This window comes from Strigops habroptila, chromosome 11 (assembly GCF_004027225.2).
Source record: "Strigops habroptila isolate Jane chromosome 11, bStrHab1.2.pri, whole genome shotgun sequence".
NCBI lineage: Eukaryota > Metazoa > Chordata > Aves > Psittaciformes > Psittacidae > Strigops > Strigops habroptila.
In genome coordinates, this window is record NC_046360.1 from 15,143,643 (window position 1) to 15,168,080 (window position 24,438).

Below are 24,438 nucleotides of genomic sequence, written 5' to 3' on the forward strand. Positions count from 1 at the left end.
GTTTGGGCTACGTGGAGAAGAGAGGGGAAGGGTGGGAGAAACTAGAAGGAATCCACCACCTCTCCATGGGGCAGATGAAGTTACTTTATATGTATATGTTTTTTCTACTCTTCTGTTTCATCCTAGGCTCATTTAATCCAGAGGTGGTTTGAACATATCCAGGAGACCAAACCAAACATCATTGTCACATACAATGGAGACTTCTTTGACTGGTAAGATCAGGAATGAAAACTAAGCTGGTAGGGTGTCACCTGAGCTGTGGGGCAGCTTTGACATCCTTCCATAGCTCACACAGTAGTTGGTGGTAATGTGTGATCCATGCCAACTGTTTGGCCAGTTTGAGCACCTCACCAAGTCCTGTGGCTGTTGGCTTGGAAGTATGAGCTTCTGTAGAGTCCCATCTGCTTGGTTGAGCTGCTTTAAGCCCTTGTCCATGTGGCAGTGTTGGTGTATGGATGAGCTCAGTCTTTGGAGAGCGAGGAGAGGGTCAAAAGAGACCTGGAGGATACTGGGGAGAGGAATGCGGGCAAGCCATTGCGAAGCAGGGGGAAAGGTCCTGGTGCAGGATGTAAGGAGCAGCATTGCCTTTCGGGTCAGCAGCAGTTCTGTCCTGGAGGAAGTTTTCCCCATGACCAGATACCATGCATAATCAGAAGAAAAATTCTTTAGGTAGTTGGTAACAAAGCAGCTGTGAAACTGTTGTCAGAGCTGAAGGGAAATGACTGTTCTGTTCCTACTCTTCATGTTGCCTCTTTCCCTAGGCCCTTTGTGGAAGCAAGAGCGGCAGTTCATGGAATTAATATGTATCAGGAAATTGGGTTTCAGAAGGACAGCCAGGGAGAGTACAAAGCATCCCAGTGCATCCACATGGACTGTCTAAGGTATCAAATGCTGCCCCTTTACCACATAACCTACATCTTTATCTTGAATTTATATAAAATACCTACAGTTGCATTTGAATACTGTTCTCCTGCCTGTTGGAAGCTCTCACGTGTTGCACCTAGGCTGACATTTCTTTGTGCTGCTTCCCCTTGGCACTCTGTGTACCACAGAAGCTGCCAAGCCTTCCCCATGAAGGGCTCTCGGGGCTGTCTCTCTCCTTGCAGTCTGCTGGTGGCTGTCCTTGAGTGTTTGAGTTCTGATCTGAGGGAGCAGGGAAAGGGTGGGATAGGATCAGGCCATTGGAGTGGGGAAGGGACCATGTCCTAACCCAGTAGCTTCCAGGCACAGCCAGAAGAGGAAAGGACACATTGTGCATGCATGTGAGAGAAGTTGGGGTTTTATGTGGGTTTCCTCCACTGGAGCAGTGTCTGGACTTTGGAGAGTGGCTGTCTGTTCCTGCAGTTCTGGTGGTGTCTCCAGTGGTTAAATGTTTATCATAAAGCCAACTGAGGGAGTTGGAAGGTGTTAATTCTGAGCAGCGGTGATGGTATGGATAATGGAGTTTGTCCTGGTTGGGACTCAAGTGCATTGGTGGAGGTGCAGGATATCTAAAGCTGGGCAGCCTCTTACACTTGGATGCTCGGCTCTTGCCTGTCCTTGGTGAGAGGTTCCCTTTGCAGTCAAGGTCCTATTTGGAGGCCTGAGGCCTTTTCTAAAGGGTGGGGTTGGTTTCTCTGCACAAACTGCTATTTTCATGATTCAGGTGGGTGAAGAGGGACAGTTACCTCCCAGTGGGAAGTCACAACCTGAAAGCAGCAGCTAAAGCAAAACTGGGTTATGATCCAGTGGAGCTGGATCCTGAAGAGATGTGCCGGATGGCTACGGAGGAGCCTCAGGTATTCCCTCTCTGTGCTGCATCTCCACTGAACAATTGGAAAACAAGCGTAGAGCAGCTGCAATATGATTGACTGTAACTTAAAGTATTTCAAAATGTTCTTGCTTAATGCAGTCGTTCTGAGAAGTTAACTCACTCTGTCTCCCCAGATTGCTGATGCCTCAGATTGCTCCCCAGATTGCTGAGCTTGTGGGGAGAAAGAACAGGGTTTCTTTGAAGTGGTTCTAGCACTGGCATTGCACAGTGCATTCTCTGTATTTGTTTATGCCAATGGGAGGTGGCACAAACACTTGCAGGCACTACCTGAAGCAAAGACCACAAAGGGCCATGACTTGCTGGGGAGGACGAAAAATAGGCTTAGGGCTCCGGGTGTCATGGGCAGGGGATTTCTGCTGAAGCCCTGGCGCAGCCACCTGATTCCCAAACAGGGCAGCATCTGTGTCATGCGCTAATCCTCCTCATTTCTTCTCATTTGAAGCTGACATATGATGGTCCAACTAGAGCTAGAGCACGATGTCCTCCGAAGCGAACAGATTATTCTTTACAACCTAAGAGATGGGGAAATACACCTTTTCCTTCTTCCCACTCATACAAGTGTGTCCAGCAGGAAGCAGTGAAAGATGTTGTCACTGAGCTGCTCTGTCACATGTGATTGTGATTAATTTGCCTGTCACCCTTCTTCGACAGACCCTGGCCACCTATTCAGTGTCCGATGCAGTTGCTACCTATTACATGTATATGAAGTACGTGCATCCTTTCATTTTTGCCTTGTGCACCATCATTCCCATGGAGCCTGATGAGGTGGGTGCATTCCTGAAATGTGGCTCTTCATCCAGCAAAGAAAACATCTCCCATGCTGCAAGGATGCTCTGGCCATGGACCTGATTCTCTCTGCCAGGGCACTTTCCCATCTGTGTCAGGGAGGGAAGGAGAATGGGTTTGGAGGCTATTCCTTTTTCTCCACAGCCCTGGGGGGTTTTGAGAGGGGTACCAAAAAAACAAAAGATCTGAGGGTTGGCAGTACAGGGCTGGAGCAAGAAAGTGTGGGTGATGCTTCATGCTCAGCCAAGTTTACTTGCAGTTGTGGTCATGCAAAGCTGGGTCTCCTGATGGCTGCTGTCAGCTGCAGAGGGGATGGTCAGGAAGCTGTCTGTGCTAAGCATGTAGGAAGTGTCTCTCTGTCCCAGCCTGGCTTAGCTTACAAAGGCGCTTCGCAATGGAGCAGTATCAGGAAGTGATGGTAGCAGAGGTTTGGGTGTCTGCACTGTCCATAGCCTGCTCTCCTCGTGGCCAGCACGAAGGAGTCACTGTTGGTTTCTCACTTGCTTCCATCCTTGCTGTGGGCCGCAGCACTGCCCATTCTGCATCACACTGTGTGTCGCCAGCTGAAGCCGTCTGGCTTGCTGATGTGGCTGTAAGGCCAGCCCGGTCCCACCGCTGCTGGGACAGCACTTGCTGAATCACAGCATGGCTTGGATTGGAAGGGACCTTCACAGATCATCAAGTCCAACCCCCTTGTCATAAGGGTGGCAGATCAGGTTGCTGAAAGCTGCATCTAACCTGGCCTTCAACTAGAAGGGATGAGGCATCCACAACTTCTCTGACCAACCTATTCCACCCTGATAGTAAATAATTTCTTCCTTATGTCTATCCTAAATTCACTCTTTTGAGTTTAAAACTGGCTTTGATGTTTCTCCTGCAGGTGTTAAGAAAAGGATCTGGGACACTGTGCGAGGCACTGCTGATGGTTCAGGCTTATCATGCCAACATCATCTTCCCCAACAAGCAGGAGCAGGAATTCAACAAACTTACAGAAGATGGCCATGTGCTGGACTCGGAGACATACGTGGGAGGCCACGTGGAAGCTCTGGAATCAGGAGTCTTCCGCAGTGACATCCCCTGCCGCTTCAGAATGGTAAGGGGCTGTGCTGCCAACCCCTGTCCTCATGGAGGGTGGTGGTGATGAATAATCCTCTGCTGGTGTTAACCTCTCCTGTGTGTCCCTGGGCAGTGCCTGTCATACTTCAGGAAACCTTAAGCACCTGAAGCTGTATGGAGCTGGGCTGGGAAGGGATGGGAGGAGGCCTCCAAGTGGCATCTGTGCTTCACTGGGAGAGCAAGTGTCGTATGTGTCACATGCTGGAAGCAAGCAAAACCTTGTTGACAGCAAGGAAGAATGGTGAAGTGGGGTTTTGGGTTTGGTTTTGAGCTAGTGGTTCTTGGAAGATACGCCTCTGCCCCCTTTGGGGTCCTGTCCTACCTCTGTCCTTCTCCCACTCAAAGTTTCTTCTGAACCCTTCCTGGGCATCATTCATCTGTTTCTGGTTCACTCTGTTATCTCCATCACCTCGCCCTGCCCTGCTTCATGCCTGCATTGTGCTCATGGTTTCCAGAGCTTCACTCTCTGCCATGTGATGCATCACACTTAGTGTAGGACATTTTGGTGGGTATCATGTAGTGAATGATCACAGGGGAGCATATGCTGTGTGTATAAAAGGATCTGTACTAAGTCTGACTATTTGGAGCCTTGCATCAGTCAGCATGTGACCACTAGAGGTGCTGCACAACCAAATGCAACTGGCTGCAGTTGTCCTTGTCTCTTCCCTTCATTGCTATTTTGCACCTGCCCATGTCTCAATACGCTGCCCTGTGCTGCAGGGCCATGCTTGGAGCTGCCCAGGTCAGGCAGGGACACGGGCAGCGGGGCAGGAGCTGCCAGGCTGCAGCTGGGGATGGCTGCCCATGGTCTCAGTGTAGTCCCACACCCCTGCAGAATCCTGCTGCCTTCGACTTCCTGGTGCAGCACGTGGAGAAGACGCTGCGGCACGCCATCGAGGATGAGGAAGGTCTGCCGCTGGATCAAGTCACCAACTTCCAGGAGGTCTGTCACCTGTGGCACGCTGGGCTTGGCAGCTTTAAAGTGCCTGTTTAGGGTCATTTTATGCTCTACAGAGAGAGACCAAGAAGTCCATCTCTGGGCACTTGCAGAGTAGATGGACTTGATGGACTTAAGGGACATTATAAACAGCCACCACCTCCAGAAGCCCCAGCCAGGAATTCCCTTGCACAGCTCCTGCAGCCCAGTCTGGGGATCCAGGGTCTCTGCCCCAACTGAAGGACACAGTTCCTGCTTTCCCCTTTGCAGGTCAACCAGGATCAAAGCTCTGAGAGAGCTGGGAAGAGACTTAGTGAGAGGACTGAACCCCTCAGATAGCCCAAATACTTGTGCTCCTCTTGTTCCCTTTTTATCAGCTACAGAGTTCAGGTCACCCCTTTTCAAAGCTGAGTCTGCAGTTTCTTGGAGGGCATCATCAGTTAGTTACTGGGGACTTCCGGTCTTTGCTGTTTTCTCCATTAACCCGCTTGCACTGAAAAGGTCCTTGGCCAAGTAACCTTTAGGAAATAGATGCTTTCACCCTACAGATAAAGCCTACCTTGGAGATCCAACCCAAAACCTGCAGTACAGGTGGTCTTTTTGTCTTGCCACAGGTTTGTGATGAAATCAAGGTCAAACTGAATTCCCTGAAGGATGTTCCAAACAGAATTGAGTGTCCCCTTATCTACCATCTAGACGTGGGAGCCATGTACCCCAACATCATTCTGACCAACAGGTTGCAGGTGGGTAACATGAACCTTGTCTCTCCTAATTTGTCTTTCAGATAAGAAGAGAAGCTGCATGGAAACCTCAGAGCAGCTTCTAGTGTCTGAAGGGGGCTACAAGGATGCCAGAGAGGGACTCTTCATCAGCACTGTAGTGATAGGACAAGGGGTGATGGGTTTAAACTGAAACAGGGGAGGTTCATGTTAGATATAAGGAAGAAGTACTTTACTGTGAGAGTGGTGAGGCCCTGGCACAGGTTACTGTGGCTATTCCATCCCTGGCAGCGTTCAAGGCCAGGCTGGACGGGGCTTGGAGCACTGCTCTAGTGGAAGGTGTCCCTGCCTGTGGCAGGGGGTTGGAACTGGAGGAGCTTTGAGGTTCTTTCCAGCACAAACCAGTCTGTGATTCTGTCATGTTCACACCTATGCTCTTTGGCCACGTAATGCCTGTTCTGGCATGAGTTGTACTTTGGAGAGGTGTCCCCTAACACCTGTGTCTCTTCCTTGCATCCAGCCCTCAGCCATGGTGGATGAGGCCACATGTGCTGCCTGTGATTTCAACAAGCCGGGTGCCAACTGCCAGCGCCGGATGACTTGGCAGTGGAGAGGAGAGTTCAGTAAGTGCAGTATGGACCATGCAGTCCAACCCACAGGGATGGAGACAAATTCCTGCTTCTCCCCTGGGAAACTGATGTGTGCCCTGCTCCACAGTGCCTGCCAGCCGCAGTGAGTACCACCGCATCCAGCAGCAGCTGGAGTCAGAGAAGTTCCCTGCCCTGGCCCCCAACGCAGCACCCCGCGCCTTCCATGAGCTCTCCCGGGAGGAACAGGCCAAGTACGAGAAGAAGCGGTTGGCAGGTAAAAACACAACAAAAGTGACTGTGGTGATGTGGTCGGTGCCTGCAGCCCAGCCCCTGAGCAGCACTCTCCAGCACTTGGCTCTTCAGGCTGTGGGGTTGGTCCAGCCTGTGTCTGTTCTCGGACCATGCTTTGACAGACCTGCTCTAAGACCCCAGCAGGCTCCTGTGCTTTCCACAGAGGGACCAGACACTGGTGGCTGTATCAGTGTTTCTCCTTTTGTCTGCTGAGAGCCATGGATTCAAGCTGAAACGTGAATGTCTCTGTGTCAGAAGGCTGCTACTTAAAGCCTGTTAAAGAAAGGAAAACATAACGTTATCCTGTCACTGAGCGGTGCTGTTCAGCAGAACCAGCCAGCTGGCTGGGGGCAGAGCCTGGGTTTGTGGAAGCATCAGGACAAGTTTATTTCCTCCACCTGCCCCTGCATCTCCTGAAGGAGGTGCTGCTTCTCTCCATGCTCATATCTTCCTTTACAGTAGGACTGTGCCTGATGCTTAGATGTCTCCCTGTTCATAACTGTGCCCATCCCTCTGTAGTGCAGCACCTATCCCTGAGAAGCTCCCTCTGCTTCTTCCCTTGGCTAGATTACTGCCGCAAGGCGTATAAGAAGATCCATGTCACCAAGGTGGAGGAACGAGTCACCACCATCTGCCAGCGAGAGAACTCTTTCTATGTGGACACAGTGCGAGCTTTCAGGGACCGCCGCTACGAGTTCAAGGGGCTGCACAAGGTACCAAGCTCAACTTCTGGTTTAACTTGTCTTGCCAAGGGTGGGGACCTTTTGTCTCTCGCTGAAAACTAAAGGATTGCTCTCTTCAGCCTTCTCCACCACAGAAGGATGTGGTGCAGCTCCTGACAGCTGTGGCTGCTTGCTGCTGAATCTTCAGTGGCTTCTGCCAGGGCACTTAGTGCCTCTGTGATGCTGTGAGAAACAAAGCTGCATCTCCAGTTCTCACTGGCTTTAGCAAATCCTCAGCTAGTCTCTGTTCTGATGTATCTGATTTGGCGGGGTTCAGTCTGAGGCATTCTTCCTACACGGAGAAAGAGACAAGCTGAGAAGCAAGGCCTAGACCTCAGGTTAAGGAACAGTTGATTCCAGGAGGATGTTCAAGTTCTCTTCTGGTTGAGGTTTGTGCTAGAGGGAATCAAGGCAAGTTATTCCTGGAGTGTGTTGAAGGCAATGATGAGGTCCTGGGACTCTCTTTATGGCAGAGTTAATTAATGAGCCATTTGTGGTTCCTCCCAGCTGCTCTGGCCAACTCCTCGTCTGCTGCACAAGAAAAAGGAAAGTTCAGCTGATGCTGCTGATCTTTGGCAAAGATCCTGTTCTAGAGCTGTAATGCTCTGTTGGGGCTGGGGAGGGAGCTGCTGGCTACCAGTAGCAATGTGTGGGATTGTCCTGACCCTGCCTGTGGCTTGCAGGTGTGGAAGAAGAAGCTATCTGCAGCGGTGGAGGCAGGAGATGCCTCTGAAGTGAAGCGCTGCAAGAACATGGAAATCCTGTATGACTCCCTGCAGCTGGCCCACAAGTGCATCCTCAATTCTTTCTACGGCTACGTCATGCGGAAGGGGTGAGTCTTCCCCCTGGGCAATGCTGATGCCCTCTGGAAACCGGGATTGTCCTTGGGAGGCTGTCAATTGCTTCCCCTGCTTCCGAAGCACCAGGATGAAGGTAGGTGCTGCCTACAACACTCTCTTGCTTCTACCAATGACTTCTCCTCCTGGAGACCCCTGTCAGACATTAAGTGTTGGGCATAAGTGATGGGAATCTTGTCTGTTAGTGGGTTTCCAGCTTTTCTGAAGCATCAAAAGTAGGGCAAGGAAAACAATCTACCAAGAGCCAGTGTTGATGTGTTTCTTGCCCTTCTTCCTCTGGAGGTCCTCCTGCTCTTTCCATAGCTGGGGTTGGGAGGGAGCACTTCATGCTCTTTACTTTGACTGCTCTGCTCACAGAGCTCGCTGGTACTCCATGGAAATGGCTGGCATCGTCTGCTTCACGGGAGCAAATATCATCACCCAGGCCAGAGAACTGATTGAGCAGATTGGGTGAGTATGTGCTGACTTGGGGAAGAGAGGTCTGCCTGCAGCTGGGACAGATGTGGGAGCATGTTAAACATCTGAGCTTTCAGCAGTTAATGTTGAACATTCAGATTACTAACACTGCTGTGGTTATTCTGTTGGATGGTCAGGGTTTGCTTTGCAGAAGGGACCTCTGCAACAGGCTGCCTCTGCTTTATGGAGGACACAGAGTTGATCCTCACCTATCAGCCACTTTCCTCCTGACAGCAAGCTTCCTTCCTTCCTTAGGAGACCTCTGGAACTGGATACTGATGGGATTTGGTGTGTCCTCCCCAACAGCTTCCCAGAGAACTTTGTCATCAAGTCAACCAATGCCAAGAAACCAAAGGTGACAATCTCCTACCCAGGTGCCATGCTGAACATCCTGGTGAAGGTGAGTCTTGCTCCCATCCAGGCCAGCTCTGCAGTCCGGGCAAAAGGAGGTGGAGGACTGAAAAGGGGGGAAGGCCTCTCTTCCATCTCCGCTCGTGAAGCGGGACACTGGGACTGATGGCCCTGCTTTGCTGCCCAGCTCTCTGCCCTGGAGAGCATCTGAGCAGAGGGAGAGGCTCTGATATCCCTGCAGCAGAGTGGTGTGTGGGAGGCCAGGGCTGGCGTGTGCTCGCCTGTGCCGGCTGGCAGTCCAGGCTACAGCAAGGTCCAAATCCACTCTCTGCTTGTCCAGCTTCTGTAAGACAAAATAATGTAACATTAGGGTCCAAAGCATTTCTCACCTCAGCAGCAGGTAGGAATTTTTGATTCTTGCCATTGTGCTGTAGCTTTCAGAGGGGTGCTCAGTGATCCCTTTGGGTAGCGGGTGCTCAAAGGGCATCTGGTGTAACCAGCCCAGCTGTTGAGTGAAGCTGTTCTCCTGGGGCTGTGCCCGTAGGAAGGCTTCACAAATGATCAGTACCAGGAGCTGCAGGACCCGGCCTCCCTCACCTATGCCACACGCTCGGAGAACAGCATCTTTTTTGAAGTGGATGGGCCGTACCTGGCCATGATCCTCCCTGCCTCCAAGGAGGAGGGCAAGAAGCTGAAGAAAAGGTGAGTTTCCAAAGCTTGAAATATTCTCACTTCCCCCAGGAAACACATTGAGTCTCTTTCCCTTTGGAAAGACACACTGGTCCTTGCCCCTGGAGCTGGCAGCATGCTTGGTTTGCTGGCTTTAAATGGCAAGTTCCTTACACCAGATCATCTTTGAATCCAGCCTCCAGTGCCATACTATGGCAGTGAAGTGTGGAAGATAACAGCAAAACATTTCTCCAACTTAGAGACCAGCATGATCTCCCTCTTCTGCTCTGAGGTGTGCAGGAGAACTTTGTCTTATCTTCTGAGGACTGCATATATTCAACCTAATCTGTTTAAACTGACCAGTTCCTGCCTTCCCATCTCTTGGGACTTCACAAACCTCCAGAAACATCTCCTAGATATTTCCCCTTCCTTCTCCATCTGGAAGAAGGAACAGGTCCTGCCATTGCTGTTGCCTTACAGGATAGTTGTACTCAAACTCCACTTATTTCTCTGCAGCCTCCTGAACAGGAATGTGAGCTGGAGCAGTAGTAACCACTAGCTAGAAGGGTGCCCACAGACCTGGGTCTGGCTCCAAGCAATGCTGTCACTGCCCTTCAGCACCCTCTCTTTACAGCTCTGTGCTTCTTTGTGCTTAATCCCCCATTGGATAAGCTCCAGCATCCACTTTCTCCTGTCAGTGTCCTTCTGCAAGCAGTGAGTCCCTGCCACAGAGGTCAGGGTGATGCCAAGCACTGAGCAAGCTCTGCTCATAGGACTCTTTTCTCAGGGCCTCTTGGTGTCTTGTAGTTTGGGGATGTTACAAGTGCGTTCATTTCTTGGTCACTCTTCAACCTGGAGGTGGCTGGCAGGCACCATTGTTGGTGGAGGGAGCAAAGGCTATGCCCACAGGAACATGGTCAGGTGGGAGAAGGGCTGGCCAAGTGATGTAGCTTCCTGTAGCTGATGTTCCCATAAGGCTTCTGCAGACCAAGTTGAAGCAGTTGGTAGAGCAGCTGTAGATGTTCCAAGATCATTCTAGTGCTGAGCACCAGCAGCATTGTTGAACACATGGGGAGAAATGCCCTGGCAGGAGGGACACCACCGGGATCCTGGAGGATGTGTCCCTTGGCACAGGCCAGGCTCTGCCCATGAGGTGTCTCCTAGGTATGCAGTGTTCAACGAGGATGGCTCCCTGGCCGAGCTGAAGGGCTTTGAGGTGAAGCGCCGGGGAGAGCTGCAGCTGGTGAAGATATTCCAGTCTTCGGTGTTTGAAGCCTTTCTGAAGGGCAGCACCCTGGAGGAGGTCTACGCTTCTGTGGCCAAGGTGGCAGATTACTGGCTGGATGTGCTCTACAGCAAGGTAAGCGCAGCTCAGCACATCTGTGCTCCCAAGGTAAGCTGGAGAAGAAGCATCTGAGCTGGTTGGGCACCATGGGGAGGCTTGCACAGAGCAGGTGGTCTGCTATGCTTCTAATCGTCACTTCCATTATATTTCTGCTGCTTTGGTTCTTTAGGGCTGCTTTTTAGTGTATTTCAGTGTAAGTGCTCTGCATTCAGCTGTAGCTGTGGGTGAGTGGTGTCCTTCTCCAGTCATCTTCATGGAGCTGGTCTGGTGGCCCTCATTCCGCCAAGGACATTGGCTAAGGGCAGGGAATGACAGAGTCGCTGGCCTCTGCAGAGTGTTGTATGAGGAGCACAGAGACATCAGATACACAGTAACTGGGGAAGAACAGAGAAAATGCAATAAAGTGGAGGGGCCTCTTGCTGAGAGGGAGGGTCCGAGAGCCTAGTTGGGTCCTTGTATTTTGCAGTGACTTTGGTCAACAATTTCTTGGTGAGCCCAACTACTCTGTGCAACACAAAGCAGCGCTGCCACAGCCCAGCATGGCCAGAACCGATGCAAGCCTCAAACCTGTGTGCTCTCTTTTCCATAAGTCATGTTGGCAGCTGCACAGGGAGCAATTTTCCAGGCTCCCTGTAAAGAGCCAGATCAGCTGGGGACAGGCACTCCGCATATCTGGCAGCAGCAAGGTTTGACCCTGAGGTTCTTGCTAGGTTTGGGTTTTTTCCCCCTCCCTTTCAGGCTGCCAACATGCCTGATTCGGAGCTGTTTGAGCTGATCTCAGAGAACCGGTCCATGTCACGCAAGCTGGAGGACTACGGGGAGCAGAAATCTACATCCATCAGCACTGCCAAGCGCCTGGCAGAGTTCCTGGGGGACCAGATGGTGAAGGATGCAGGGCTGAGCTGCCGGTTCATCATTTCCAAGAAACCAGAAGGGTCTCCAGTCACAGAGAGGTAACCCCACCCTGAGGGGGCTTTTAACAGTGGGGGGGCAACCAAGAGGGGGAAGGGCAGGGTAGCGGGAGGTGGGTGAGCTGGTGTGGTGTGGCCAAGGGGCCCCGTGTCTGCTGGCTTAGCCCATGAGCAAGACTAGCGATGGGTAACACCATACAGCCGCTGCGTGGTGGCCTCACAGGGGTGAGAGGAGAAGCCTGGAAGGTCTCCGCAGGCGGGGAGAGGGGCCGGTGTGCTGCCGGGTGGGTAATAGATGCTTCCCTGCCATCCCCAGGGCCATTCCTCTCGCCATCTTCCAAGCCGAGCCCAGCGTGCGCAAACACTACCTCCGGAAGTGGCTGAAGAGCCCTTCGCTGCAGGACTTCAACATCCGTGCGGTGAGTGGGGCATCCCTGCAGATGAGACCCGGCTCTGGGACAAGGGCTCATCCCTTTGGAGGCATGACCTGGGCAGCAGCTACTTGTGCTCAGAAAGTGGGGTGCTCGGGGTCATGAGGAGATGCTTGGTCCTGCATCTGGTGGCCTTCTACTCAGCTTTCTTCGCCATTTGCTGCTCTGCCCTCTTCTCAGATCCTGGACTGGGACTACTACATTGAGAGACTGGGAAGCACCATCCAGAAAATCATCACCATTCCTGCAGCCCTGCAGCAGGTATGGGTCAGGGGGGAACATGGGACAGGAGAGGCCTTTGGTCAGGGGACTCGGTGTGATTTGGAGATGTTCTCCAGGTAAAGAACCCAGTGCCACGGGTCCGGCACCCAGACTGGCTCCACAAGAAACTCCTGGAGAAGAATGATGTGTACAAACAGAAAAAAATCAATGAGCTCTTCACTTCGGAAGGCAAGAGACAGGTAAAGAGCATGAGGGAAAGGTACTGGCTATAGTGGGTGGTCTCTTCTCCTGCAACCCACCTCCTGCTGCTGTCATTACTCCCTCAGGTCCTCACCAACCAGCCCTCAGAGGGGACGCCCAGCTCACAGATTGGTGACATAGAGGATTTTGGGGCTGCCAAAACCCGTCAGCCGACAGTTCCTATTGCAAACAAGCGGAAGCGAGTCACTGCAGCAGAGGAAAGCCAACAGATGTCCCAGTACCTTGAGCTATCCCAGTCCTGGCGAGAGATCCTGGGTCCACCACCACCCTTGGGCATCACCAAGGTAGATGAAAGCAGACTGGGCACAAGATGACCTGTGGCTGTGCTCGTTCACCTAAGCTTGAGTGCTGCCAGGAGTCAGCTGTGGGTCTTCTGAAATCCTCTGCATGCCCATGGCTCATGGCTACAAGGAGAAATAGAACGAGGAGATGGAGAATATAACCACTGATGGAGAAGAGGGAGGCGATGGCTTCACAGCTTGGGCAGTAGCATGCTGTGGGGCTGGAGAACGGAGGGTCGGGTGCGTGCATGGGGCTGGGCAGCCTGTGCTGGTGTCTGCCTCGACTCACGGCACTGTACCCCCACAGGAGCAGCGCCTGGTCTGGCTGCGCTACCACCAGAAAAAGTGGGAGCTGCAGGCGCGGCAGCGGCAGGAGCGGTGCAAGAGGCGGCGCCTGGAGGACGGTGGGGAGGCAGCGGCGGGAGGAGGCGTCCGCCAGGCCCTCTCCAAAGGGCTGGGCAGTTACCTGCGCCGGGCAGCGCGCAGCATCCTGGACCTGCCCTGGCAGGTCGTGCAGGTACTGGGGACAGGCCCTGCCATGGGGGCAGCCTGGGGCTTGAGCCTCGCATTTTACACCGCCTGTGGTCAAATGGTGATGTTCAAGGACTGCTGACCCTAGCACCGCTTTGTGTTAACCTTGGGGAGGCTGGATGGGGCTGCAGAGCGTCAGGCTCATGCATGTCCATATGGAAACAGGGGACCACAGCCTCATTCTTGATGGTGAATCTAGGACATGCGTGTAGCTCTGCCAGTGGGCAGAGCTCCAGTTCATCCCATGAACTGCTCCAGTTCATCCCATGGGCAGCACTATGCAGTAGTCACAGAACCTCAGAAACACTGAGGCAGCTCTGGGGTCTGTCTGGGCTAAACCCCTGCTGAATCTGGTGCACCCAGAGCCAGTTGTCCAAGACAGTGTCCAGAAGGCTTTGGAGTGTGCAATCTTCCACCTTAGACACAACTTGCCTGGGCAGCCGGTGCCAGGGCTTGGTCACCTCATGGGGAAGAAGTGTTTCCTGATGTGCAGAGAGGACCTCCCATGTTCAAGTTTGTGCCCATGGCCTCTGGTCCTGCCACTGGGCACCACTGAGAAGAGCCAGGCTCCATGCTCTTTGCACTTCTCTTCAGATATATACATTAATGAGAACTCTGGAAGCTTCCCCTACTCCAGGCTCAACAGTCCCAGGAATCCCAGCCTTTCTTCATATGAAACATGCTGCAGTCCCTCCATTATTGTGGCCCTTTGCTGCACTCTCTCAAGGATGTCTGTGTCTTTCCTGTACTGGAGACCCCACAACTGTGCACAGCATGTCTATGATTAGACACAGGATTCCAATGATGCCTGGAATCAGCCAATGTACAAATGCAGAGGTGGAGTGGTGCCATCCAGGCATTTTCACAAATCCTTGTTACGCCACCTGAGCCTGGCCCCTTGTCACCCACTTCATCTTCCAGAAAGGCCTTCAGAGCTGCAGGCAGTCCCTATGCAAGCATGAGCTTGAAATGAGGTGGCTGGTCCAGGATGTCAGAGTGACTTGGCTGACATAAATGGTCAGCTTGAGTTGGTTAGGCAGCCTTAGCAGAGGGTTTCCTCGATGGTGCTCTGAGACAGTGGTAGGACTTAGGGGCTCCAGTGCTGCCAGTAATAACTCTTTAAGCCCCCTGCTCTCTTTGTGGCCACCAGTGGGCCATGTAGATCCTCAGACTGCTCCACAGCTTGGACGTAAGCACTGATGATATGTTGGATCTCACAGCATTAACTTTGTGCCACTGTGTCCTGCAGATTGCTGAGACCAGCCAGCCTGGACTGTTCAGGCTGTGGGCAGTGATTGGAAGCGACCTGCACTGCATCAGGCTGAGCATTCCCCGGGTCTTCTATGTCAACCAGCGTGTCCCAAAGCTGGAGGAAGGAGTAGCCTACAGGAAGGTGAGGACCTGACCCTTCTAGAAGGGGAAACAGCTGCTTGCATTGAGATAAAGCACTTCAACCTCCACTGCAAGCAGGTATTACAAGCATCTGCCTTGCAGGGCTTCAGTCTCCCATGCCATGGATGTACTTCTTCCAGTATCCAGTCCTTCTGCTAATCCCAGCCTGCCTGGAAAGCGGGTTCTCTGTTATGGGAATTTGTAACAAGCATGAGCATAAACCAGATTTCCTTAGAAGAGACGAGCATCGGGAACTGCGCTGGCTCGGACCGCAGCTCCCTGCAGCCTTTACAAGTGCCCCAGCTCCTGGCAATGGTGCCATGTGGTCTGATGTGTCCCTTGCCTTCGCAGGTGAACAGGATCCTGCCCCGCTCAAACTTAGTTTACAACCTGTATGAATACTCAGTCCCTGAAGACATGTACCAAGAGCACATCAATGAAATCAATGCAGACCTCTCTGCTCCGGACATCGAGGGGGTGTATGAGACACAGGTAACTCCTCTAGGTGCTCATTTTTAAGGGTTGCTGGGTAGCAGCATATTGGTCTGAGTGTCAGTGGAGCAGGAGGGTACCTGGCTTGAAGAAATTCAACACCTTGGTAAGACATCAAGTATCAAAGACCCTCCACAGCAGAATGCTGGGGACTATACCCATGTTCATCTGGGCAGAGACACTGAGCATCAGCACGTGGTTTAAGGCATGTCAGGGAAAAGGAGTTTGGTTTATTTGGAGTTAGGAAACTTTGAGGAAGGAAAGCATCATTTAAGGAGAAAGGATGATCTTCCTCCAAACCAGGACCAGCCTGCTGTTGTTCAAACCAGAAAAGATAAGGGATATTGAAAGATAGGAGAGAACCCAACATGTGTGGAGTTGTACATAGGTCTGAGTGCCCTGTCCTCTAAAACAGGGTTGTAAAAGCTTTAGAGAGAAGAATAGGATACAGCTTGAAAGTTTAGGAAGAGCAAGAACAGACTAAACAAAGTTCAGTACAAAGCAATCGAGCCAAAATTAAATTTACTAGTGCTATTGATGCTGAAAGCCTGAAAATGAGGAAACTGGGATGCTTCTAATGAGGACACTGGTTTGTTCAGGAGCATAAAACCTGGTGACAGGAATTTAATCAAGAAGTCATTGTAGTGTCAGGACCTGACCTCTATGGAAATAGGAGAGAAGGTTTCACCATTGTAAGAGTGGACCTGTATGTTAAAGAAAGCATAAAGGCATTTGCTACTAAAATGCAACGTAGAATTACGGGCCAAAAGTCTTTGTCTAAGTAGGACAAGTTTGGTGTGAGCAGTGGGGCCAAAAGCTACAAAAGGCTTTCTGAGATGCAAGAGACTGCAAGGACAAGAAGAGCATCATGGAGTTGAGAGAGTTCAGGTCTTGAAGTTATTGTTACAACCTGGGAAGTGTTACAATGGGGCATGATAAAAGAAACCATTTTTAATCACCTTAAATTTCTGCTTGTAGAAAATCTGGATGAAGGTCCAGGCACAAGGCAAAGCACAACTCTTAGTAAGCAGCACCAAAAACTCATTTCACATTACTTTGCCAATGTGACTAGGGCGTACACAAATTCATATCTGTAGGAGATCTGGTAGCAAACCTGAGCCCTCTCTGCTACCACAGTGTTTAGTAAGTGGGACTAGGTAAAATCGAGAAGATTTCAAGAAGAAATCTTAAGAAGAAATTAGAATTAACAACTGTAGTAAAACAAGGGGCATGGAGATGTTTTAAAGATATAAAAAGAAGTGAGATGATCAAGAGGTTGCAGCATCTGTTGTGCAAGAGGAGGCTGAGTGAGCTGGGACTGTTTAGCCTTGGGCAGAAGAGGCTCAGGGGACCTCCTTGGTGGGAGGAGTGAAAGAGAGGAGACAGGGTCTTCTCAGGCATGCCCAGGGAGAGAATGGGAGGCTGTGGGCAGCTCCTGAAACTGAAACATGGGAAATTCCATGTAACCATCAAAAAGCCCCAAAAAGCAGCAAAGGGTGGTTGAGCAGGTTGCCCAGAGGGTTGTGGAGATACAGGGAACCCAGGTGGACAGAGTCTCACAAAAAATGTAGCAGGACTAGCACAGGAGAATGACAAGGAGGATGCAAGGAAGGTTTCCTTGCAGGGATGGGATTTAGGTACATGGGGATGCTTCAGTTTGCTAAAGGGATCTGAAAATCCCTTTAAGATGTACTACAGGATCTATAAAGTCAAAACTGGCATGAGGGAAGTAGGAGTAGGCAAGAAATGCTTATTTGTCACTGTTTTGGGACTCGGGCCCACAGCAGGTCATCCAGGAGGAATCTTCTGCAGAGGCGGAGTTCACAGGTGCAGGGTTAATAAAGCAGGGCCAATCAGTGGTGGATGTGCGGGTTATCTGGTATTCAGATGAAGCCTTTGTTTTGAGGGAGTGCCAAACCACGAGTTGCAGACCCACAATATTGCCCAGATATCGTTCCACACATCCTCCAAAGTATCTGCTGCTGCCCTTGATGGTAGGATCTGAGCCTAGATAGGGACACATATGAATTAAGATACATGTTCTGTGTCTCCAGCACTGTCAAGGGTGATAATACCAAACACATGTGGAGGCGCCTCAGGTATGCCCTGCCCATGGTTTTTAAGCCAGGTTCTAGGTCTGAAACCCCAAAAAGGAGCTTGGTAGTGGAACGCGATTCCACCACATCTCTCCCCACTGTTACAGGTGCCGCTGCTCCTCCGTGCCCTGATCCAACTGGGCTGTGTGTGCATGGTCAGCAGACAGCTTGTTGGGCAGCTGGCAGGGCGGGAGGCTGAAACCTTCGACATCGAGCACCTAGAGATGCGCTCACTGGCCCAGTTCACGTACCTGGAGCCAGGTGAGGTGCTTGGGAGAGGGCTCAGGGGCAAGCACCTGCAGGGATCGGGTGCCTGCAGGTACCACTCATGCTCTGTGCTCTGTTCCTAGGAAGCATCCGCCACATCTACCTCTACCACAGCTCCCAGGGCAGCAAGGCGCTCTTGGGCCTCTTCATCCCCTCACAGCGCAAAGCTGCTGTCTTTGTGCTGGACAAGGTAAGGTGGGACTTTGGAGGTTGGAGGGTTCTGGTGCTGGGGATGAAAAGCTGGAGATGTCCCGTCAGTGTGTGCTTGAGCCCAGAACCCCTGCCGTGTGCTGGGCTGCACCCCAGAGCGTGAGCAGCAGGTCAGGGAGGGGATCCTGCCCCTCTGCTGCACTCTGGGGAGATCCCCACCTGCAGTCCTGATCCAGCTCTGGGGCAGCAATGCAAGAGGGACGTGGAGTTGTTGGAGTGAGGCCAGAGGAGGCCACAAAAAAGAGGGAGGGGCACTTCTGCTGTGAGGAAAGGCTGAGTTGGGGTTTTTCAGCCTGGAGAAGGCTGTGAGGAGACCATATTGTGGCCCTTCAATACTTAAAGGGGACCTATAAGAAAGGTGGGGAGACTTATTAGTAGGGCCTAATAGATAGGACAAGGGGTGATGGTTTTAAACTAAAAATGGGAAAATCAGGCTCAGTGTGAGGAAGACATTTGTTACCATGAGGATGGTGAAGCACTGGTACAGGTTGCCCAGAGAGGTGGTGGATGCACCATCCCTGGAGACGTTCCAGGCCAAGCTGGGTGTGGTTCTGGGAACCTGATCTAGTTGAAGATGTCCCTGCTTGTTGCAGGGGGGTTGGACTAGATGACCTTTGAATGTCTCTTCCAACCCAATCCATTCTGTGATTCTATGATGGGGATCAGGCAGTGGGAGGTTTCTGCCATGTTTTGATAGGGCTTGGTGAAAGGCATCTAATGATGCATGGAGGGAAGAGCCCCATGGCACCACGGAGTGCAGGGTCCTGTCCCCCTGGCTCTGACCCGGTCCTCCTTGGGTGCAGGTCCGCAGTAACCAGATGCCAAATCTCACCACCCTCTTCTCGGCGGAGCGCAGTGCGCTGCTGGAGAAAGTGGGTGAAGAGCTACTGCCCCCAGACAAGCACACCTTTGAAGTGCGCGCTGAGACTGACCCCAAGGCCATCTATAGAGCCATCCAGCGGCTGCTGCTGGGCTACAAGGTGAGATGAAGGTGTGAGAAAGGTCTCTGCAGGACCTTGTCCATGCAGGCATATGTGAAGGAGAGGATACTGGGGACAGCACTGCTACACCAGTTCCAGCAGCACCTGCATATAGCTGCTGGCACACAGGTCAAGGTAGAATGGGTGTTGCACAAGGGCTTCGTTTTGCTTTGGGGTGGCTTGCCTAGGGCAGTGCCAGCACTGAGGCCATCTCGGTATCTCCTCCCATCCCTGTGCTCAGCTAGAGAGCTGGTTGCACAGAGGTGAGTACTTCAGGAGCACTGGGGTGTGCTGTCCCCACCATGGGGACCTGCTGTGGGGACGGCATCTGGCACTGCCGGTGTCCTGCTGAGTGAAGATGCTTGCTGGAGAGGTGCACCAGGACAATGTCCTCTTCTCTTTCAGGATGAGCGCCGAGGCCCCACGCTCGTGGCTGTGCAGTCTAACTGGGACCTGAAACGGCTGGTGAGCGCGATCCCCGTCATGGAAGAGTTCCCCTTGGTCCCCATCCAGCTGGTAGATGACATCAGCTACTTGGTCCTGGACTGGCAGCGCCACGCCGCCCGCCACATGATCCGCCACTACCTCAACCTGGACACGTGCCTCTCCCAGGCGTTCGAGATGAGCAGGTGCCTGGGGCGGCCGTGTCCCCTGGGGCTGCCATGCCCTTGGTGGGACCACAGGAAGCTGCCTCATCCCTTGAGGGCATGGACAGGGATCCCGGTTTTCTCTACAACTGTGCTCACCCAATGACCATTCACCTATCTGTGTCCCAGGTACTACCACATCCCCATTGGGAACCTCCCCAGTGACATCTCCACCTTTGGCTCCGACCTGTTCTTCTCCCGCCACCTCCGTCGTCACAACCACTTGCTGTGGCTCTCACCCACAGCCCGCCCAGATCTGGGGGGTAAAGAGGCTGATGACAACCGCCTAGTCATGGAGTTTGATGAGAGAGCCTCTGTGGAGATCAACAACCCTGGTTGCTACTCCACAGGTGAGGAGAGAGTACGGTCTGGGGGCAGAACTGGACCCTGTTCTGCAGGCCCTGTAAAAGAATGGTTGCAGCCTCCAAAGAGTCCGTGGTAACAGACTAACTGAACTGTTCATCCCTGGTGACCCTAGGATAGGTCTTTCTTGGAGCAGAAGGTGTTCCAGTGGTAATAGGTTCTTCTGAGCTCCTATGCTGCAGCTTCCAAAAAAAAGTGTTCCCCAGAGGATGAGTAGATCCAAGTCTTGCTGGAAGACTTGGCCACTCAAGACAGTCACACCTATGAAAGTGTCTTCCCACTCAGTGTGACCACACCTATAGATCACCCTTTAACTGTGAAAAGCACTTGTGGCAGAGGGGCAAGGCGGGGGGTCCTGCTCGGTCCTTTGCCCTGTCTACCTCTGAGAGGTTGTATTTGCTGTTAGTGTGTCTGGAGCTGGACATCCAGAGCCTGGCTGTAAACACGGTGTTGCAGTCCCACCACATAAACGACATGGAAGGAGGCTCCAGCATGAGCATCAGCTTTGACGTGATTCAGCAGGCATCCCTAGAAGACATGGTGACAGGGAACCAAGCTGCCAACATCCCGGCCAGCTATGATGAAACTGCCCTCTGCTCCAACACTTTCAGGTACGGCTCTAAGAGGTGGAGGTGGAGCATCTGTTCTCCATCCTGGCAGGTCACTGTGAGGGTCCTGCCTCTCGTTCCATCCTGGCTTTATCCTTTCCCAGACTTGTGCCAGAAGTGGCGCTTGTGGGGTACTCTAAATACAAATTCAGGTCTTGAGAGCAGGGCAGGCATTTTCTCCAGGAGACTTTTGAAGATCCTGGCTCAGAACTGCCTGGCTACAGAACTGCCTGGCTACAGAACTGCAGAACTGGCTCAGCCAGCAGATGTACGGGGATGTTGGTGAAGGCTTTGCCCTTTCCTGTTTCTGCTTGCCTCAGGCTCCACTGAGTTACAGATATTTACCTTGTGGCTTATGTGTTGAGGGCTCACACGTCTCTGCTCTGGCAAAGTTCCCACTTTGAATCTTCTAGCATATCTGAGAACATGTCCCTGTCTGGAAGGGGAAAAGGGTCTCTCATGGCTCGTGCGGTCTCACATGGCTGGTAGGGTCTCTCATGGCTGATGGGCTGATGCTGACCTCTGCTCCCTGGCAGGATCCTGAAGAGCATGGTGGTGAGCTGGGTGAAGGAGATCACGCAGTATCACAATGTCTACGCGGACAACCAGGTCATTCACTTCTACCGCTGGCTCCGCTCTCCTTCCTCCCTGCTCTATGACCCGGCACTGCACCGCACGCTCCACAACATGATGAAGAAGCTTTTCCTGCAGTAAGTGAGACCTGGAGCGTGCCAGCCTGGTGAATGGGGAAGGGACAGGTGTGACTGCTGCAGCCTCCAGAGAGGTGGGCAGTAAGTTGGACCTCCCGTCCTCCATGGGTTGCATTTGCTCCTCGGGCTTTGCTTTCCTGCCCACTGCCTCCTGTTCCTGTGCAGGCTGGTGGCAGAGTTCAAACGTTTGGGCTCCTCAGTGGTTTATGCTAACTTCAACCGGATCATTCTGTGCACCAAGAAGCGGCGCATCGAGGATGCCATCAGCTACATGGAATACATCATCAATAGGTGGGGGCTTGACAAGCCAGGCTTGGAGATCCATCCTCTGAATGATAGAGCAGGGCTCAGGGCCAGGGAGGAGAATGCTGATTTTTTGCCTTTCGATGGGCCTGACCATTGAATTTCAATTTCTGGGTTTTTTTATTTTTGACAAAGCTACTAAAGGGACAAGGTTTCTTACTTCTCTTGTTCTCTTGCTGTCATCCCTGGAGCGGGGATCTGCCCCTTAGCTGTCCTCTATACGTAATATTTCAAGAATACTCATAGGCTTCAATCCAGAAGAGACCTTCAGGAAGAACTTGAGTTGCCCAGCATCTCGTCCTCTGGCTGGCTTTCAGGTGCCATGTTACAGCCACCTTGACACAAGAATAGGGAGCCAAGACTTCTTGGGCATGGCTTCCCCTGGGGTCCCAGCTAATGGTTGGATGGGATAGGGGAACCCCCTCTTTCCTTGGCAGCACCACCTCCTCCTCATGGTGTCCCACAGAGAAGGCTGTGAACTAGGGACAATGCCAGCGGTGTGGCTGACTGCAGTTTCTTCTTTCCAGCATCCACTCCAAGGAGATCTTCCACTCTCTGACCATCTCCTTCTCCCGCTGCTGGGAGTTCCTGCTCTGGATGGATCCAGCAAATTATGGAGGTATCAAGGGAAAAGTGGATTCTCGCATCCACTATGGGGAGGTAAGAGACTGGAAGTCTCAGAACCCCAGAAGCAGGGTGCTGGGGGCTGAGATGAGTGGGGAGGTGTTGGCTGGCCATGAGGAACCACTGTGATATCACTGGGTCCTCCGGAAGGACACCAGCAAGAGGCAAGTGTTGGAGGAGGAGAAAGAGGACAGCGAGGAGGAGGAGGAGGCGGTGGGGGAAGAAGAGGAGGAAGGGGAGCCAAACGTGGAGGAGCTGCTGGAGAACAGCTGGAACATCGCGCAGTTCCTGCCTCAGACCGCCTCCTGCCAGAGTTACTTCCTGATGATTGTGTCAGGTGAGCTGTCCTGGGGTGGGATGGGGCCACTTGTGCCTCCCCAGTGCCGGGGAGAGCCTGCAGTGGAGCACCTGCTGGCGCAGCTGGAGCCTTGCCCATGTCTCCCCAGCCTACATTGTGGCCGTGTACCACAGCATGAAGGAGGAGCTGCGGCGCAGTGCCCCTGGGAGCACCCCTGTCAAGAGGAGGAGCACCAGCCAAGTGTCCCAGGAGGCACCGGGGGAGATGGGGGCCATGCCCGGTGAGTGCTGAGCCACGGGGCAGCCCTGGAGCAGGCCAAGAGCCACCCACCTTGCAGTCCCCATATGCCACCATATGGGTCAAGTGCTCTCTGCTCCATCTCTCTAGGCATGATCACCTTCTCACAGGATTATGTGGCTAATGAACTCACCCAGAGCTTCTTCACCATCACCCAGAAGATACAGAAGAAGGTGGCTGGTTCTCGAAATGCCACCGAGCCTTCGGACATGTTCCCAGTGCTGCCTGGCTCCTACTTGCCACTCAACAACCCGGCTTTGGAGTTCATCAAATATGTTTGCAAGGTCAGCAGTGTGAGCCAGGCCCCATTTCTGAAGGCTTGTGATCAGGGCTCAAGTTCAGGTCCTCGTGCACTTTGTATTGCCCTGCGCCCATATGAGGTCATGAGGATATGAGCTGCCCTGGTGAGGACACTCTCCTCTGTGAGTAGACTCACCTGGCTCTTATCCTTGTAGGTCCTCTCTCTGGATGCCAATATAACCAACCAGGTGAACAAACTGCGCCGGGACCTGCTGCGCCTCATTGAGGTGGGCGAGTTCTCAGGAGCTGCCCAGTTCCAGGACCCTTGCCGCTCCTATGTGCTCCCTGAAGTCATCTGCAGGAACTGTAACTTCTGCAGGGACCTGGACCTGTGCAAGGACCCTGCCGTCTCCCAGGTGCAGCTTTGTTTCTAGGGGCACAGAGGCCCCAGCATGGCAATGCTGGAGGCCGGTTCATCACATTACCCATCTTCTCTCTCAACCCATTTTATAGCTCTGCTTGCTGCCGGTGACCAACCTCACCTAAAGGCCATTCTCTGTTTACCTCCTTTTCTAGCTGCTTGTGACAGGTCTGAGCATCCCTTGGCTTTAGCCAATGCTCTGTCCTCTCCAGAAACCAGTTACCCGCTCCCAGTGTTTGGGACTCCTACTGCTCACCTCCCTTCTCTTTGCCCCTAGGATGGGTCGGTGCTGCCCAGTTGGGTCTGCTCCAACTGCCAGGTGCAGTATGACTCCGATGCCATCGAAGCAGCACTGGTGGAAGCCCTGCAGAAGAAGCTGATGGCCTTTGTGCTGCAAGACCTGGTGAGTGTGGGACTTCCCCCGCTCTGCCCATCCCCCTGGCTGGCTGAGGCCAGACACATTCACTCTGCCCGGGCAGAGAGGTGAGCCAGGAGACAAGATCAAGCCCAAAACTCCTTGGCCTCAAGGTGTGCAAGAAGTGTCATGGCGTGAAGGAGAGACACATGCCAGTGTACTGCAGCTGTGCTGGAGACTTTGCCCTCACCATCTCCTCCCAGGTATGCCTGCACACTCCTGCCGAACCCAGCCCCATGTCAGCAGCTCCTAGAGAGACAGCAAGGAGCCCTGCAGTGCCCTGTTCCTCCTCTGCCTCTTCTCTAACTGCTTGTCCCTGGGGACCTGCCGTGTGCCCCACCAGCCCTGCCCGGCCACCTCCTGGAGCCCCCAGGGGTGCTGAGTTGTTCCTTCCCTCCCTGTTCTCTTCTCCCCAGACCTTTATGGACCATGTCAAAGTCTTCCAGAACATCGCCCGGCACTACAGCATGGCCTATCTGCTGGAGACGATCGAGTGGCTGCTGTGCACCAATCCCCAGCTCCAGCAATGAGGGGGGGGTCTGCTCCTCCTCCTTGCACCAGGGCTGTGTCCTCGTGGCCACAGGAGTGTGGTCATGGACCCTCAGAGAAGCTGTGCCCTGCTCCTGCCCCAAGGAGCCATGCCAGGGCTGGGGTTGTCTTGGCCCCAGCTGCCTACAGGAGGGGGCTGGTGGCACAAGGGGCTGGAGCTGTGCTCCACAGCTTGGTGCTGGCCCCCAGCTCTGTTTTTAATAATATTTCTGTAAATAAATGGACTGTAGAAGACAG

The 24,438-nt window shown here is 52.8% G+C and overlaps 1 protein-coding gene across 1 annotated transcript in view; it reads left to right on the forward strand.

The window, feature by feature from the left end:
• POLE (DNA polymerase epsilon, catalytic subunit) overlaps positions 1-24,438 on the forward strand; it is a 28,664-nt gene extending 4,226 nt beyond the window's left edge. The window contains exons 10-48 of the mRNA XM_030501870.1: positions 127-212; positions 762-881; positions 1,646-1,778; positions 2,465-2,578; positions 3,480-3,692; positions 4,551-4,658; positions 5,267-5,395; positions 5,892-5,994; positions 6,089-6,235; positions 6,820-6,965; positions 7,658-7,806; positions 8,189-8,281; positions 8,543-8,687; positions 9,183-9,340; positions 10,472-10,667; positions 11,391-11,605; positions 11,880-11,982; positions 12,175-12,255; positions 12,333-12,455; positions 12,543-12,761; positions 13,066-13,275; positions 14,539-14,682; positions 15,033-15,173; positions 17,377-17,530; positions 17,620-17,726; positions 18,550-18,726; positions 19,132-19,355; positions 19,503-19,723; positions 20,143-20,347; positions 20,881-21,054; positions 21,220-21,345; positions 21,885-22,017; positions 22,132-22,318; positions 22,428-22,559; positions 22,667-22,860; positions 23,032-23,232; positions 23,515-23,640; positions 23,766-23,855; positions 24,069-24,438. Coding sequence (XP_030357730.1) covers positions 127-212; positions 762-881; positions 1,646-1,778; positions 2,465-2,578; positions 3,480-3,692; positions 4,551-4,658; positions 5,267-5,395; positions 5,892-5,994; positions 6,089-6,235; positions 6,820-6,965; positions 7,658-7,806; positions 8,189-8,281; positions 8,543-8,687; positions 9,183-9,340; positions 10,472-10,667; positions 11,391-11,605; positions 11,880-11,982; positions 12,175-12,255; positions 12,333-12,455; positions 12,543-12,761; positions 13,066-13,275; positions 14,539-14,682; positions 15,033-15,173; positions 17,377-17,530; positions 17,620-17,726; positions 18,550-18,726; positions 19,132-19,355; positions 19,503-19,723; positions 20,143-20,347; positions 20,881-21,054; positions 21,220-21,345; positions 21,885-22,017; positions 22,132-22,318; positions 22,428-22,559; positions 22,667-22,860; positions 23,032-23,232; positions 23,515-23,640; positions 23,766-23,855; positions 24,069-24,182 — 5,841 coding nt within the window. The 3' untranslated portion in view covers positions 24,183-24,438. The remainder of the gene's footprint in view (positions 1-126; positions 213-761; positions 882-1,645; positions 1,779-2,464; positions 2,579-3,479; positions 3,693-4,550; positions 4,659-5,266; positions 5,396-5,891; positions 5,995-6,088; positions 6,236-6,819; positions 6,966-7,657; positions 7,807-8,188; positions 8,282-8,542; positions 8,688-9,182; positions 9,341-10,471; positions 10,668-11,390; positions 11,606-11,879; positions 11,983-12,174; positions 12,256-12,332; positions 12,456-12,542; positions 12,762-13,065; positions 13,276-14,538; positions 14,683-15,032; positions 15,174-17,376; positions 17,531-17,619; positions 17,727-18,549; positions 18,727-19,131; positions 19,356-19,502; positions 19,724-20,142; positions 20,348-20,880; positions 21,055-21,219; positions 21,346-21,884; positions 22,018-22,131; positions 22,319-22,427; positions 22,560-22,666; positions 22,861-23,031; positions 23,233-23,514; positions 23,641-23,765; positions 23,856-24,068) is intronic.